This window comes from Thalia democratica, chromosome 6 (genome assembly GCF_965202585.1).
Source record: "Thalia democratica chromosome 6, ktThaDemo2.hap1.1, whole genome shotgun sequence".
Classification (NCBI taxonomy): domain Eukaryota; kingdom Metazoa; phylum Chordata; class Thaliacea; order Salpida; family Salpidae; genus Thalia; species Thalia democratica.
The window spans coordinates 61,888,043-61,906,108 of record NC_139170.1 but is presented as its reverse complement, the minus strand read 5'-3'; the positions used below and the strand labels follow the sequence as shown (position 1 = coordinate 61,906,108).

Below are 18,066 nucleotides of genomic sequence, written 5' to 3'. Positions count from 1 at the left end.
ATGATTCTCGCTTTGGGCGCGAGAAGTCCCGGACAATCCCGGAAAGTTCAAATCCCGGACATGCCCGTATTTTTTACGTGAGTCAATGCATTATTACGTCATAGCATCGTCACAAATGCTTTATAAACTCAACATAGTTTATTCAGACGTGCCCAGCTAGCTCAGTCGGTAGAGCGTTGGACTCTTAATCCAACGGTCATGGGTTCGAGCCTCACGTTGGGCGCACCTATTTCGTTTTTATGTACCTGAAATAAAGTACAGTATAGTTTTATCAAAATCATGCTAACAACCATTTTTTTAGCAGGCTTTTACAGCTTTTCTAGTATGCTAAATATTTCTCATAAGTTTAATTGTTATACATATGTAATTTAACATTTGACACATGAAATCCAAATTTTTTGACCTATGTTTTAATCTTGACTTTTGGTTATAGTTGGTAGACTAAACACGTTTGAAAAGATGTATAATTATTTTGAAACAAATACATCGTTGACTGAAATTTTATATCTAAGTATTTTTCTATAAGTAACTAAAGCAAATTGTTATTTAAAAATAGTTATTCAAGCACTTTTGATTTATTACTGAATTTTTTTTTTTGTTATTAACAATTAAAGTATATAGATTTGGTCAAACGTAAAGTAATGTTTTACGCTTTAGTTGATGGTTATATTTTAATCTGTTCAATTATTTTAACCTATTAAGATTTTTATTGCTAATGGAGGTCCTAATGTAGTTTTCCATTACTTTTTACATACTAATATGGGTTTTCAAAATAAGCTTTGCTATTTGTGGACTAACTCATAAATAACTTGTTTCAATAAGTTTCCTAAAAGCTAAAATATTATTGTTTTACAATAAACAACCTATGTAAACAATGTAAAATAATTTCATTTCAATTTTTTTTGTATAGAAATAGCGATTATTATATTGTGTTTAGAATGGGTACCTAAAAATAAGAATTTAAAATAAATAATATGTTAAATGTTTCCGCTCGGGCTCGAACCGGGGACCTTTCGCGTGTTAGGCGAACGTGATAACCGCTACACTACGGAAACTTGTGTTGAAGAGCAGTATGTTGAGTTTATAAACTTAACAAGTGAGTTTGTACTTGACTGGTTATATATGAAGCTTTCATAGCATTAAGAATGGTATAGTGTAGTTTTATAATAAATATTTGCATACCTGCAGATTAAAAGCATAACAAATCATGAATAAAACTTAAAATATTTCGAGTTTATATATATTTATCTCTAATTTTTTTTGTTGTTTATGTTATTTATTAGTTTTTACTAGTTATATATACATTTTTTTGCAATTTATTAAGAGAAAAATAAGTTTATCATAAATAAAGAAAAATATGTTTCGTTTAAAGGTTTTTTTATGACGTAGATAAGGCTTCTTATTTATCAAATATTTTAATCGATTTATCTACGTCACGATAACAACAGTTTTGTTTGTAAAATATTGTAACTTTTTTACGTATATTACTACATTGATAAGCTTAAAAGCAGTGAAACATTTGAAGTTTAACTTCTTTTTCTAAACTTATTATGTACCTTCTGCTATATTTGAAAAAAACAGTTTATATTTATTTTAATTAAACTATAAAGTAGAACAACATATAGAGTTATTTTATTTATAACAAGTATAATTATTTTTCCATTGTAAGTTTTAAACTGTATAGAGTTGTAAAAGTAAAATTTATTTCAAAAAATTGAAAAATGTTAGAAAAGTACATAAAAAAGCCTACCCGTCAGGAAATCAAACCCTGGTCGCCCGCGTGACAGGCGGGAATACTCACCACTATACTAACGAGGACTTATAAGACAGCGATTTGTTCAATTAATAAACCTATTTGGCTTGAAAATTGTACTTAAGCTTAAGAACATTGTTTACAAAACTTAAAGCACTGAGTTGGCTTATATGGTTATTTTTTTTAAATTAGTGAATTTATTTTGATTTCTTTTTATATAAATTCAAACTGTTTTTATATTTTAACCTTTTGAAATCTAACTATTTAAAATTTGAAAATGTTTGAATAAAACAAGCTAGCTTTATATAATTTAGTTTATTGTTAAGCTTGATGATTACTTCAAATTAAAACAATTTAAGTCGCTGTGGTACAAAAGGTAAAAGCTTTAGTTGATTTTTTAAAATATAGTTTGTTTTTAAAATGATTATTAAAAATTTAATCTGTACTCAAAGTACTATTTAAGTTCAAATTAGTTGCACGTTGAAATTTTACTCATTATTAGACACTAAGTTTAAGCATTTCTACAATAACAACAATTAAGACTCAAATTATGATTAAAAAAGCTAGAAATTAACTTGATTTTTTTTAAACTCATTTTACAGTAACCTCTCGCTTATTTACGCTCCACAGAAAAACTGCGTAAAGATATGAGAGATCGCAACGATACGAGAGGTACTAAATATACTTACTATAATGGCTGTTTTTTTATATTGTTTCTAGTTAAATGCAGAGCGGGGACTTTCACATTTTAAACAACTTGTTTTATACCACTTTCTTTAAAAATATAAAAACAAAAGATAAAACTAAACATATATTCAAAAAAGGATTTCAATTTATATAAATTAACAATACTTGTAAAAATATTTACTTTTTAATATTAAGTAGATTTTATCTTTATTTATACCTGACTTATTTGCTACTTAGCATTTATATTCTATTCTACTTACTTATAATTATTCAATTTATAATTTGATATAACTTAAACTCAAAGAAAAAATGTCAAATTAAAATTAGTGATATGTCTACTGGAAAAAACAATTGTGTAAGTTTGTGTTAAGTGTAAGCTCTATATTTATTAATTATCACTGTTACTTTTTGCTAGAAAGTTTCATTAGATTTCTTTTTTAGATGTTTTAGGGCAAGAGTGGTATAATATTTATTTGTGTTTTAAACTCTCATTATTTCATTATACTTTCTTTATTTAACACAGTCATATTTATTTCAGAATTTTAATTTAATCTCTTATTGTTAACAAAATTTCTGATATACTAAGATTTAAATAAATGTTAATTCTTTTTAATTGATTACTTAAAGATGAACTAACTAAACTACTATTAAGATAAGACTTAAATACTCTATAGATAATATACCTTACTTAATATAAATATTTAGTATATTAATATAATCCCTTAGTTCTGATTTTAGTTTTTTCTAATAGTTAGTTGTTTTACTTATAAATTATGTATTTAAGTTAATGCCACAAAAAGTTGTGATTACTATTTGTAACTTTTAGAACAAATATAGTTTCTTTGTATAGTTATAACTAATAATCTCTATACTCTTTGTTACTACAAAATATTAAACTTAGGATTGTTTAATCAATATAAACATTTTTGATTTTTAGCTCAGTAATCATTAAATATTTTAAGATTTTAATCAGAATTAGATGTTTAGTTTATTTAATTTGTGTTTTTGTAACACCATATGGTTATTAAATGTTAGATATATTTGTAACAGTAAGTATTTTTGGTACCTCTTGTATCTTTACGATCTCTCGTATCTTTACGTATTTTTTTTCTTTGGACATAATGTGCGTAAATAAGCGAGAGGTTACTGTACGTATAAAAGTTACAATATTTTACAAACAAAACTGTTGTTATTGTGACGTAGATAAATGGATTAAAATAATTTATAAATAAGAAGTCTAATCTACGTCATAAAAAACCTTTAACTGAAACATAATTTTTTTTATTTACGATGAATAAACTGCAAAAACAAAGATATAACTAGTAAAAACTAATAAATAGAAAAAACAACAAAAAACAAATTAGCGATAAATATATATATATATATATATATATATATATAAACTAAAAATATTTATAAAAGTTTTGTAAATGATTTATTATGCTTTTAATCTGCAGTAATGCAAACATTTATTATTAAACTTCAATATACCAATCTTAATGTTATATGAAAGCTTCATATAAAACCAGTCAAGTACAAATTACTTGTTAAATTTATAAACACAACATACTGCTTTTCATCACAAGTTTCCGTAGTGTAGCGGTTATCATGTTCACCTAACACGCGAAAAGCGCCCGGTTCGAGCCCGGGCGGAAACATTTTCACATTTTTTTATTGTAAATTCTTATTTTTAGGTACCCTTTCTAAACACAATATAATAATCGCTATTTCTATACAAAAAAATTGAAATGAAATTATTATACATTGTTTACATAGGTTGTTTATTGTAAAATAGTAAAATTTTAGTATTTAGGAAACTTATTGAAACAAGTTATTTATGAGTTAGTCCACAAATAGAAAAGCTTATTTTGAAAACCCTTGTTAGTATGTAAATAGTAATGGAAAACTACATTAGGATCTCCATTAGCAATAAAAATCTTAAGAGGTTAAAATAATTGAACAGATTAAAATATAACCATCAAGTAAAGCGTATAACATTACTTTAAGTTCGACCAAATCTGTATACTTTAATTGTTAATAACAAAAAAAATAAATTCAGTAATAAATCAAAAGTGCTTGAATAACTATTTTTAAATAACAATTTGCTTTAGTTACTTATAAAACAATACTTTAACATTAAAATTTCAGTCAACGATGTATCTGTTTCAAAATAGTTGTACACCTTTTCAAACGCTTTTAGTCTATCGACTACAACCAAAAATCAAGATTAAAACAATGTCTAAAATACTTGGATTTCATGTGTGAATTGTTTAATTACATATGTATAACAATTAAACTTATGAGAAATGTCTAGCAGACAAGAAAAGCTGTAAAAGCCTGCTAAAAAAATGGTTGTTAGCATGATTTTGATAAAACTATACTGTACTTTATTTCAGGTACATAAAAACGAAATAGGTGCGCCCAACGTGAGGCTCGAACCCATGACCGTTGGATTAAGAGTCCAACGCTCTACCGACTGAGCTAGCCGAGCACGTTTGAAATGAACTTGTTGAGTTTATAAAGCCTTTGTGACGATGCTATGACGTAATAATGCATCGAATCACGTCAAAAATGGGCTCGTCCGGGAACAGAACCCGGGCCCTCTCGCACCAAATGCGTGAATCATGCCACTAGACCAAAGCCACCAGTAAAATTGAGCTATGTTCGGTTTATAAACATTTCTGGTATTATGACGTAACAACTAGTATGTTGTGGTTACGTTTTTCAAAACTGTTAGTTCAACAGTATTTAAGTTTAATATTACTTTGTTGAAATGTTAATAAAATAGTAGACGTTGTTTAAAAACGATTGTGTATATTTTAATTATTTATTGATGGGTTAATAAATATTTTTAATATGGTAGTTTGTTTGGGATTTGATTGTCTAATGAAAATTAAAATTTACCAAGGCTCAAGTATTTTTATGCCAGTAACAAATATTAAGTTGATACGTATAAAACTTGCTTTCAGTGGTCGTGAGTGCATAATTTTTATTATGTGCTAATCATTTGAATTTTGTACTTATACTATACTATACTTCTAATGCTAATTTAAATGGAGAAGTTAAGAGTCTTTCTACAAGTAATTTTAAGTTTTAGGCGTTTAGGCGCACCTTTTTTATTATGTTGACAAAATTTTATGACTATTTTTTTTATTTTGAAAAAAAAAACCATAATGTATATGAAGTTGTTCATATGTTAAACACAAAAATTAAGAAACCTATAAGTAGCAGTGATTGATAGACACTAAATTAATTTTAATGCATTAATGTTTTAAACTTAAATTCAATTTTAAAATAGCTTTATTAGCCATCACTACAAAATAAAACTCTGTAACTATTTTAATTGATAATAAAAATGCATTGTCTGGGAATCAAACTCGGGCCTCCCGCGTGGCCTCATGCAATCTTTTTTCGTGCAATTTTGTCCTCTCGTGCAATTTTGTGCCCGCATGCAAAATTATCTTCGTGCAATTTAGTAAGCTCGAGCAGTTTTGTCTTTGTGCAATTTAGACCCGTTCCCATTTTTGAAAGTATTTAAATGCCTTTATCCATAGACTTTATAAAATTGATTTTGAGTTTATTTTTAATTAATTGATAAAACTTAATTTAAATTAAACAATACAAAAATAAATAACTGCTTACACATAAAGTTTTGTAATCTTCTAACTTATTTTAGAAATCAATATTGCTTTTAAATTAATAAATATTTATTTGTTTATATTTTGTCTGTAAACTTCTTTTAATGCATCAAAGTATCATTTCAAAAGTTAAATTGAAAACTAAAAAAAATTATTGTTTAAATTAAATAATGTACTTCTGTCATTAATCATATTTGTATTGTATCTAGTTACTACGAAATTATAACTAATAAAGTTAATGAGCTGTAGAATACATATTTATATATTAAGTTAGTTTAGTGTCAAGTTTAACTTATTAAATATCGAGTTGAAAACTTTTTAAAAATTATGATAACTTAATACGATCAAACATAAGTTTAAATAGAAAACATTAGGTTATAAATTAAATAAAAATTTATCTTTTGTTTTTTTTTTAATATATATCAACACAAGCTAGTTTTTATATTTTTCTAAAAAATAGGTTAGAGATAAAAGAAAAGATGTTTGTTAATAAGCCTGTATGACTGTTTTATTTTATTCTAATAAAATTGTAATTTAACATTTGAATTTTACTTATTTGTTAGCTGTCGGTTTTTTAAGTATGTAGTAGTAAATAAGTACACTTAATTTTCATTTTAAGTTTGTTTTCTACACTTCACAAGTTTTCATAAATTTTATTTTTATCAAGTTATTGGAAAGTTAAAAGTTTTTTTTTATAAGCAGTTTATATGCTTCTAAACCTTAAAAATTTGTGTTTACCACTCATATAAACCACTTAAAAATATCATTTAAAATTAAACGTTTACATATATTTTTTCTAGTTAAACATTTAAAAGAATCTAAATGCATACCAAATAAGTTATTACAATTTACATACAATTTTGTACAATAACAATTAATTCATTAATTTGAATATATTTGTTGTTTGTTTACATACTAAAAGCTGAATTAGATAAAAACTTAAAACTGTGACTATTACATATAATATACTTTTTATAAGTTTGTGAGCTTTTTTTCTGATAGCTATTTTTTTTTAATACTAAACTAAGCACAGAAATTATGAATGTATTTTAAAGTTTAACGAACAAACAGAATCGATAATTATTTTTTTAATAATATAATCTTGTAGTCAATTCTTTTGTAAATTTATAAGTTTTCCAAAATACCTTTTTTCTCTTTATGTTAAAAATTATTAGCTCTTACAGTGATTAGTATAGCTCTTAAATAAGATGAACTTGATTTATAACTATAACAAACATTATTTTATCTAATTGTAATATTGATACAAACTTATTATAAATTATGTATAAAAGTTGAATTCACTAGTAAAATGAAACTATAAAAACTATTTTTGTATAAATAATTTTCTTGTTTAATCTACTTAAACTTTATTGCAACTTTAAGTTTCAAAATCAGCAAAAAGAAAAAGTACTAATGCTTATTTGTTTAACCTCAGTTAAAATTCAGTAAATGTTTTTGGTTTTATGTGAGTTTAAATCTGTAAAAACTATAAATAGAGTTTTACATACGATTTATTTATGAATTAAAAAAAAAAATAAATTACTTGCATTTAGCCTTTTATAAACAATTTCTGTTGCTAATTTATGCATGTAAGTTTTTTTTTGTTACACATAATTTAGATTATTCGCTTTAAAATTAAAACACTTTATCTTTTAAAGTTGTTGATTTTAAATGATGCTTACATATTTAGTTATCAAGCATAATGAAAATTGACTCGATCTATTTGTTTTTTAGTTTTAGTATTTGTTATTGTTATTTTCTACAAGAGTTTTTAAAATAAAGTACTTTTTGTTTTAGTTTTCAGGGGTAAAAATGTTTTTCCGAATTAATGTAAATCAGACAATTTTTACCTTTGACTAAAAAGTTATGAATTTTTTATTAGGAGGGCGTTTTTACAGGAATTCACTTAACTTAATAAACCTTATCAACTTAATAAAACTGTTTTTTAAGAGACTAACATCTAATATTGTAATAGTTACACTTTATAGATAAATAAAAAGCTAAATTTTTTAATCTACAATATCTTCTTGACTTATTGATTATTTACTTAGGTATTAACGTTTTAATTTAATTCAATTCATTACAGTACAAAAAAAAAAAAAAAAGAAATTGCATGACACATATATGATGAAAAAATTTAATAGTAGAGTTATTCATAATATATAATTCAATGGTATGAAGAACAGAAAACAATAGAAAAGTTTACTCCCTAAGCTTGCTTATTACTAAAGTTCCGATTCCACAAATGAACATAAGAACTGTTGCCACAGCACCTGTTGAAAACATTTAATGTTAAGTATATAGTTTTTAATTATTTTTTATAAAGTTAGAAACTAATGTCAATGTAAACCAGTATAGCGTAAAAAGAGTTTTTATCAGATAAAAATTTTAAACGTACTAATGATAGCTGGTTAAACTAACTAGTTAGGAGGTAAGTTTACACTATATGAACAGTAGTACAATTTTTAAATTAAACTACTAAGCTAATTTAAACTTGAATAATCTGATAGAAACAGGTAATAGTTTTTTGTAATTTAAAACTCTTTTTAAAAATAATGTTAAGTTGTTATATAAAACAAAAAATACGACTTGAGTAACTGTTTTAAAATGTTTAACCACTTGTTTCTCAAGGTTTCGTTACATAGTACTAAAAAGTTATGACGAATGTAAAAATTTCTTTTTGTATTTTTAGGTTAAAACTAAACTAATTTAAAAAAAGTTTCAATTAAGTTTATGGTAGTTATTCAAAGAAACAGCAATAGTTTCAAAAACCGTTACGACTAGTGTTAAAACAAATGTACTAATAGAATCAATGTATGTTTCTTTAATTAAATCTTAAAAATATAATTAAAAGAAGTATTTAGCATTTGGTTGAGATTGATACAAAAAACATGTGTAAAAAATAAAAATATTAATATTAAACAACCTGAGTAGTAATCGAAATTCCAGGTAAATTTCAAATACTTGTTTGTCTGACTTGTCCAAACAGCCAGTCCGAACACCTTACACAGGGCTGAATATATAATTTCAAATATTGTTTGAAAATAAGATAACAAATTTTATAAAAACTACTAATTAAAAAAATATAAGAACAAGGTTGTTGAAAAAGAAAAATACTGTTCAATACTAATACTACAAATTTTTGAAAAACTACTAATTTAAAAAGTATAAGAAGGTGGTCATGTTGAAAAGAAGGATTTTAAAAACATAATATTCCATATAGAAAACTAGATCACAGTTTAAAGTAAATATAAAAGCAACAGTTGTTTAGCATACCTAAACGCGCTCATTAAAAATCACCGTTTACTAACGAGTTTATAATTCGTTTTGAAACTTTGAAAACAGAGCTAAGTAAAACTTATTAGTTATTATAACGCATATGTTAAAAAAAAAAAGAATTTTACAGTAAGTTTATTTTTAAACTCAATAAACAGCAAACAATTTTGAAACCTGCTGCAACGAAAAAGCAGACAGCTGACAGTTCAAATCTTCTTACTCGTCTGTCGTTGTTGCCACTAGGTAGCTCCATACAAGCTTTGACAAAAACCCCGAGTCCAAAAAAAGCTAAAACTGTCGATAAAACCATAAACGTTTGTGCCCCTTTGTATACTGTTAAAGTTTTTTAATTGATAAATAAATATAAACAATCTAAATTACAATTACTTCACATAATACAACTTTAGACATAATTATATTTAATTATAATAGTTATATCTTAGATATAGTCACAAAGTTTAATTACTTATAAGCATCACTTATACGTTGCTTTATTCTTAAAAAGTTAACCTCAGTACGATTAGCTTTAAACTAACAAGCACATTTCAATTAAATCATGTGTGAATTTAATGAAGCGTAAAGAACTTATCAAAGGCTTTAATTGTTTTCACAACTGTTAATAATGCATTAATAACGCTTTACTGTGAATTTGTGAAGTATTTAAGATAATAGAGGCACTAAATGTAAAATAAGTACACAGAAAGATTTATGAAAAAATAGTTTTTCTTTCAACTATTAGTGTCTTTTAGTACGGCTAAAGCTTAAAAGAGAAAAAAAGTTAATCGATATGAATAAAGAGATCTAATTGGAAAATATTTTAATTTGTTTACACATCTATCGAAATATTAAATATCATATTATTATACTAAACAAAAGTTTTAAGCCAGTCATAAATCACGTCTAAGTTAATACTATCATTTTAAACCATGTTTTGACTACTACTAAATAAAAGAAAGATATTTTACATTTTGTTTACAAAGTTTATAATAAAGTTGCTACTAATGAGCTAAATACTTAAACATGAAAAAGAATAATTTTTACTAACAAACAGAAAATATCTTAGTTAGTTTTTTTTATTTACTTTTTCAGATAGAATTATTATTATAGTAAGTTATTTTTGTGTTTGTGTATGTGGTTTACCTTGTTATAGTCGAATTTAATCTATCAGTAAAAAATATTTTAATTTTTAAGTAATTAAAAAAAAGTTGTTAGGCTTAAGACTACCATGTTTGGTGATTTTTTTATTAGGTTACTATTAATTAAATACTACATTGTGCTTTTCAAATCTTTTGAGAAATTTATTTATTTTTCTTCTTAAATGTTTACGTAATAAAAAAGTACAAATTTTCAATGCCTGTTTTAATTTTTTAGCTCAATATAGATAAAGTAAATACGTGTGTAGCTCGAAGACCAAAATAACTTTCACAAACAAAATTTTTAGACTGAAGGACATAAGTGTTGAGCTCGTGTTTAATAAAATACTTACTATCATATTGAGGTGATGGCCAAAAAGAACATACTACTCCAGTACCATTGGTGGCACATCCTTTGAATATGCTGTAAGTGGATTTGTTATTTTCATCTGTAACCCAGTTAGTTGAACACAAGTTGTACAAATCAAAAATAAGATACAAAAAGTAGCAAACTAAAACAACTGAAGTTGGCTTGTCAATAATCATATTGATATTAAGTCCTGTAAAATTAGTTTATTATATAATTTTATTTTTCTTCGATGATGCTATTTTCACAGTTTTCAAAAAATACTATTAAATTTTAAAACTATTAGACTGTTGAAAAAATTTATTTAAGAGCATTTAATAGTTGGTAATAAATTTAAAAAAAGATCCTGTAGGTCTATCATACGTAAGTTCTAGTTAAGTCTTTTCTGTTTGATAAATATATGTTGTGTTATTGTAAAAGTAGTTAAAAGGTTCGGGATCAAAAAAATAAATAATTTGTCGGAAAATTCTTACATTTGATTATTTTTTTTTCGGATAAAGTTTTGAGTATTTATTGTTTTATTAAATAGTAAATGTTTCCAGTTCTAAGCATCGTCTAATATAGAAAAATCAGTATATTTTTTTTTGTTTCTCTTTATATATTAGTCATGTTATTAATTACCATGAAATAAATTTTAATTATAATTTTTTTTTATTTTATAAATTATGAACACAACTTTTGAAACTATACAAAATATTAAAAGTTTGATTTCAATGATATGCACGTGAAGTTTGTACTTAAAATAGCAGTTATGTGCTAAGAACTAATTTTAGATAACAATCGATAAAGTTTACTTACATAACATTAATAAAAACTTATTAACTAAACTAAAACAACAAACTTCTTGACTAAAAGTATTCTAAAACTTTGCAAAACTAACAGCCTCAAATTATATAAAATTATGTAATTAAATTTTTTTTAACATAAGCTTAGTTTTAATAAAATATATGTACTCCTCTTTCAAACATATACATGTTAACTGAACCAGTTACTTATTAAAATGATTAACTACACAAGACAAAAAAAAGTTCATATAAAATTAATTTGTTTGATTTTTTTTAAATTTCATAACCATCACGTGCTTTTTAACTTAAATGAATATTTTTTAAATAGCAAGCACATTTTAATTTTAATAACTTTTTTAATGCTCACTTAGACAATAAAAAAAGCATATGCTTTTAAGCTTAATAGCTAGTTTTACAAGTTGTTCAGTACTTATAATATTTTTACAATGTAATTATATCAAATATTTAATTAAGTTTTTACACATTAGGATGTTTTACAACTAAGTAACTTTTTAAAAGGTTTATTTTAGTTTTAAAGCACTTGAACTTTTTTTAGATTAAAAAATCTCATGTCTCATCATCTTATATTTTATAAATAATCAAATTATTCCTTTCCAAAAAAAAATTATTGGTCTTAAATTTTCTTTATTATCTGTTTTAAATTATATGCAAATATATACATAAAAGTTTTGATTTTGCGTCCGTTGGAAATTAAAAAAAATTAATTTAAATTCTTCAAAATACTAAAAATAGTACTAAAAACAAAACTTTTTAGAAGTTTCATGATTGCAATTTTTTAAGGTTTGATTTTATACTTTTTAAATATAAACAATTGTTTATAGAATTATATTTATAGAATTTTTTAATAAATAAACATACTTGTTATAAAACCAAGGCAATTTAAGCTTTTAGAAAATACTTATACACAAAATATTTACATGTACAGATGAACATAGCTTCCGGAATATTATAGCTATTTATTGCTCTTCTATAGTTTTATTGGAAAATTGAGGAACAAAATAATTCAATCGTTTGGTATCGCCCAAGTGCTAAGTTTGATGAGTTTATATTTCAATGAATGATTTAGCTTATAGTTGAAAAGTTATAGTATAGTGCTCTTTGCAAATTTCAAGATTTTGAAAGTAAACTTTTTATAACTAGATTCTAAAACTGTAGGTTTTAAAATTGAGCATAATAAATTCAAATACTGATTTTTAGGTCTATAAATTAAATTAATTTTTTTTGTTTATAAAAGTAATTATGACTTCAAACACAGAATAATTGTTAAATTCCTTTCTTGACTTAAAACAAACTAAAGGTAATTACTATTTTTTTTTCTATGTGTAAATTTATAAATTCTTAGTTGTAACTACTAATAAGTTTAGATTAGTCTAAGTCTAAAATTAGTATTTTAAGAAAGTATGTTTGATATTTAACTGTCATAAAGTCTAGAATAAAAAAGAGATGCTTATGTTTAACTTTTAGTCTGTCAATACATAAAAGCTATGTTATCAAAAACATTACTGGAAAGTTTCAGAATATACTTTAAGGAAAGTTTCATAAAGTCTTAGTTTTATGTGATAGGATAACTTTAAAGGAGTTAAATATGTTTCTATAAACAAATATATATACTCAAATATTTACTTAAACTTTCATAATTAACTTTAGTTGAAATATAAATTATACATTAAATTAGCCTTTACTTTCATAACTCAAACAAAACTTAGATATAGATAACAACATATTTAACTAAGAATAGTAGTTTAATGGCCCTTAAACTAGTTAATGTTTTTTATTTACATGTTTACTATTTAGTAGTGTAAATAAAAGTCTGCTGAGTTTTGGCGAACTAAAGTTTTTTTATTTTTTTTTTTAAATCAAACTATAGACAAACTATCTAGTACTATACTATAAAGTTTTTATTAACATGGTATAAAAAGGTTTTAATTTTTATATGAGGTTAAAAAATAAATGTTTACCTCCCTTATAAGTAAATTAGAACAAACTAGATAAAATATTTTCAATAATTTAAGAAAAAACAAACTGTTTATTTATTAATCTTATCTAAGTTTTTAGCTACTAACAATTAAAGAGTACTTTGTAAAGAACTAATTTTATTTTTCAAATTAAACGTGTTAGCGCAGGAAAATAAACCGACACATATCTTTATTAAACATATAACAAAAACTACTTTATACCACTTGATTTTACACACAAAAAAGCTTATTTTGTAAATTTGATCATCATAAAAGTTGCAAGTAGATATATATAAAAACAGACTTCCAATCCAACCTGTTAAAAATAAATTATAAATATAAACAGCATATATAAAAGAAATCAATAAAAAATAAATAGTATAAAACACTTTCATGTATTCTTAATCATAAAATTAAAATACTTTTAGTTGTCATTTAGCTCAAATTTTATTAAAATCCTTTATTGAGCTTACCTTAGTTAAAGCAATTTAGTTTATTTAACTTATGAAAATAAATTTGTTTAAATGTTTTTTAATCTATAGCTTAAAAATCTGAACTAAAACTTACGTTAGAAACTACTTTAAAATACTTTAACTTTTACAATTTTTTACTTTTTAAAATGTAAAGTTATTTTTGATAATAAGTTCGACTAAGATTTTAAATAAAGTATGTGTTCAATGTTTAGCATAGCATGTATATATCTATTTAAACTAAAAACATCTTTTATGTACATTCCAAGTTGAAGGTCATACCATTTAATCAATTTCAAACATCATTTATTTAATCCTATTAGGTCTTGTTTATCCTTATTTTTTTGTTTTGGTTTCAAGTTTAAAATGTTTTATACAATTTAGTTGATTATAAAAAAAAGTATCAAAATATCTTAATGCATGAACTACTTAAAGTCATCATAATGTCGAAATTAAAACACATTCGTTTTTAAAAAGTGATTAAAACTGATGTATTTTTAAAACTACTCCTTCAGGTAGCTCTAACTTAGAATCTAACTAAAGCTTATAAATCTAATAGTTATTTTAAAAATATAATAGCATGAAATTTTGAAATGCTTTGCATGTTATAGCAGCATAAGGATTATTTATCGTTTATGTTATTAAAAAATAAATTCCACAAAACTGCTAAAACAAATAAAACGGTTAGCTAGTTGTAATTTTTTAATTTTTTTGATTTAAGAAAACGAGCAAAAAACAATATCTTGACTTTGAATAGCAAACACAGACTTGTAATTTTGAAAAATGTGAAACTTTTTAATTTGTGGCAAACGTTACGCGCATTTTAATTATTTTGTATCAAAACATAATTATAACTACCATAGTATGATAAGTTTATTCTTTCAAAAATTTATTTTACAAACTATTTTTGAAATTTTTGAAAGAATAAATTCATTATTTCTCCTCCAGTAGTTGAGATCTTTCTATTTGTTGTCTTAAAACCAAAACATATAATATGATAAGTAATTAATATAGTTAAAAAGATGTAATTGTATTACATCGCTGCCCAATTAAATAAAAATTATCTAGTAATTTACTTTTTTACAAAATAAATCACCTGCAAAATAACTGAAACTCCATAAATAATTACCATCTTGATCTGTGAACCAAGTACCACAATATTTGTATAATAAAAAAGTTTTTATAGATAGAAAACTCGTGAGTCCATAAAAATTGGCCAGTCACATTTAACAGTGCTGTTATAAAATTTTATACTAAATTTATTTAATTGATTTAAATTTTTGTTGATGTCAGGTTTTTGTTTATCAATTTAACTAGCAATGTTTACAAATTACATCCATCAAAGCCGTTTTTTGTTAAAAACATTTGTCGTATAACACAAATGCTGCTATTAAAGTTACAATTTAAAGAATGCTACTGTATTTTTTATTTGTTTTATAAGTTTTATTTAAACTGTTTTAAATAAATGTAACATTTAACAACGTAATTGAATAAAATTAGAACTAATTAACTTGAGTTATATATAGATTAAACAAAAAAAATCAAGTTAAAAACATCCAGTTAAAGCACCATCAGTAAATTTGATTTTTTTTTCACACTTTGCAGCTAAACAAAAGTATTTATTTTTGTTGTAAGAAGTATTTTAAAACTAAAAAAACATTAAAAACGAACTTAGTTAAAAAGATCGTATAAATTTAGTTTTAAGTTTGGTAAAAAGTAAGTAGGATATGCACAAAGTAATTATTTAAAGTAAAATATTAATTGAATTTGAGACGAATATTTTTCAAACAATTTTGATTAAACAAATAGAAGTAACTGAGTTTTGTGCACAAAAGATAAACCTGCAACTAAAAACAAGCCAAAAGAAATTGTTGAAAACTTTCTAACTTCACACTTAGTTACTTTTTTCACAGCTTCAGCTGCACTTTGGTGAAAAGCATTGAAGCCAAATAATGCTAATATATCTGATAAGATCATAAACGCTCTTGCTAAACTGAGAGCTGTGGAAAGTAGTTAAAAAGTTATTTAGAGTCTGAAGTGAAGTTTATAAAACTCATTTTAACAACCAGCTACTTGAAAGAGCTTACATACTTCCCTTTATTTAAACTCGTAACATAACTAATATTTTTTTTATTTGTTTCATGATTCCTTTTGAGTTATTATCCCCAAATGCAAATACCGCCTCTAAATACGCACTTGCAAATAAAAAAATCCTGATCTAAAGTAAAGATTTGTAGTCGTTGAATATGTTTGCACTTCAATTAAAGTTTAAAAGAAAAATGTATTGAAAATTGTAAATTATAGAACTTTTAATGTAATCAAATGGAAAAAAAAACTTTACTAACTGATCGGACAGGATTCAGGGTTTTCATCTGTACCACATACATTAATCAGACCAAAATGCTTATCAGAAGACGACCAACGGTGTTTAGTCCAGTCATTTTTGCAAGCAGAAAAATAACCATATTAAATAGCAAATGTATATAACTGAACATGTTGATTTAAAACTCGTAAAGTATTTTTTTTTGAATATTATCTCAGTAGATTGTTTATAACTTAAACTAATGACTTTAAATTTTTGAAGACATAAACTTACTGACAATTTCAACTTACACTGATTACAGGATAAGAAATGACTGGTGTTTTGATAATACGACCTAAAACAACCATAAATTTTTGATAAAACTGTTTTTAAGCTCATTAGTTAGCAGTTTTAATAAAATATTTATTAACTTTAAGTATTTCAAGACTTAATTAATGTTGTAGATGTCTAAATATATAAAAGCTTTTTACTTGTTTTAGTTGTTTTATTGTAGAGTTTTGTGAAAGAAAAAGTATATACTTAAATTAAAAAAAAAACATGTCTAAATTATGTTAAAAACATTCAAACGTTTCACAAAAAATGAAACATATTTAGATCAAAACCTTTCTAGCGCTTAAAGAATTTTTGTGTATATTAATATGTGTATATCTTTTATAAAAGTACTTATTTTAAATATTCAAAAAATTTATTGTTAAACTTTCAAAAAAATGTTTTATTTCTTTTATCTTAAAAGATATTAGCTGTTTAGATAATTAATACTTTTGTCAAATTAAGTGTATTGGTGGTTTTTTTTTTCTGCTATGTATTGTTTAGTTTTTATATTACGTTAAAATCAAGTGTATAAAACTAAAACTGTCTAGGAAAGAACTGTTTCCTTATTTGTTTAAAAAACTCTTTTATAAACATAATGTCTTTGTTTCATGTTTTTAAACTTCAATACATTTTAAACTTTTCAAAACAAATAAAAGACAACAAAGTACTAGTTTTTTAGGTTTTAGCTTAATTTAAGTTCAGTAAATATTTTATTGACGTATTTAAGTTTAAAATCGTTAAAAACTGAAATTGTAGTTTTACACAGAATTAATTTGTTGAGTTATTATTAAGTTTAAAATAAAAAAGTTATAAACTAGGTTTTAATAATAATGAATGTAATCAATTTATTTGTTGTAGTTGTTCTTTTAGCAATTCGCATTAAAGTTGCAAAATGTTATTATTTTTTAATCAGTTTATATGTTAAGCTTAATATAGTTAGTTAAGTGACATATGTAAAATAACTTAATTTACTAAGTTATTTTACAATCTACTGTATGTTTTAAAAGTATACAAGTTATCGAATAGTTTTAAAAGAAGAGAAGAGTTTCCGATTTATGTAACAATTTTACTTTTTATAATTTACTATTAAACATTTAATTTTCTTAGCGAAACTTTAAGAGTACCTTTAGAAACTTAATAAACTTAATCAACTTCATAAGGTTGTTTTTTAGAAGCCAAAATATAGTATTTAGAAATTTATACTTAAAATTAAAAAAAAAAAATCTACTCGAAATCATTACCGGATTTACTAATTATTTAATTAAATGATAAAAGTTTACTTAATAAATTACTAAACTAAACAAAATAGTGTAATGAAATAAGTTGTTAGATGTTTATTTTCTTAG

At 23.8% G+C, this 18,066-nt stretch overlaps 1 protein-coding gene and 2 non-coding genes across 3 annotated transcripts in view; 2 read left to right on the top strand and 1 right to left on the bottom strand.

The window, feature by feature from the left end:
* LOC145839286 (zinc finger MYM-type protein 6-like) overlaps positions 1-18,066 on the top strand; it is an 85,245-nt gene continuing 67,179 nt past the window's right edge. The window contains exons 1-2 of the mRNA XM_082946882.1: positions 1-77; positions 147-215. Of these exons, the coding sequence (XP_082803008.1) occupies positions 1-77; positions 147-215 (146 nt within the window). The remainder of the gene's footprint in view (positions 78-146; positions 216-18,066) is intronic.
* Positions 983-1,055, bottom strand: Trnav-aac (transfer RNA valine (anticodon AAC)). The gene has a single exon. It is a non-coding gene; the product is annotated as a tRNA-Val (tRNA).
* Trnav-aac (transfer RNA valine (anticodon AAC)) lies at positions 4,026-4,098 on the top strand. The gene has a single exon. It is a non-coding gene; the product is annotated as a tRNA-Val (tRNA).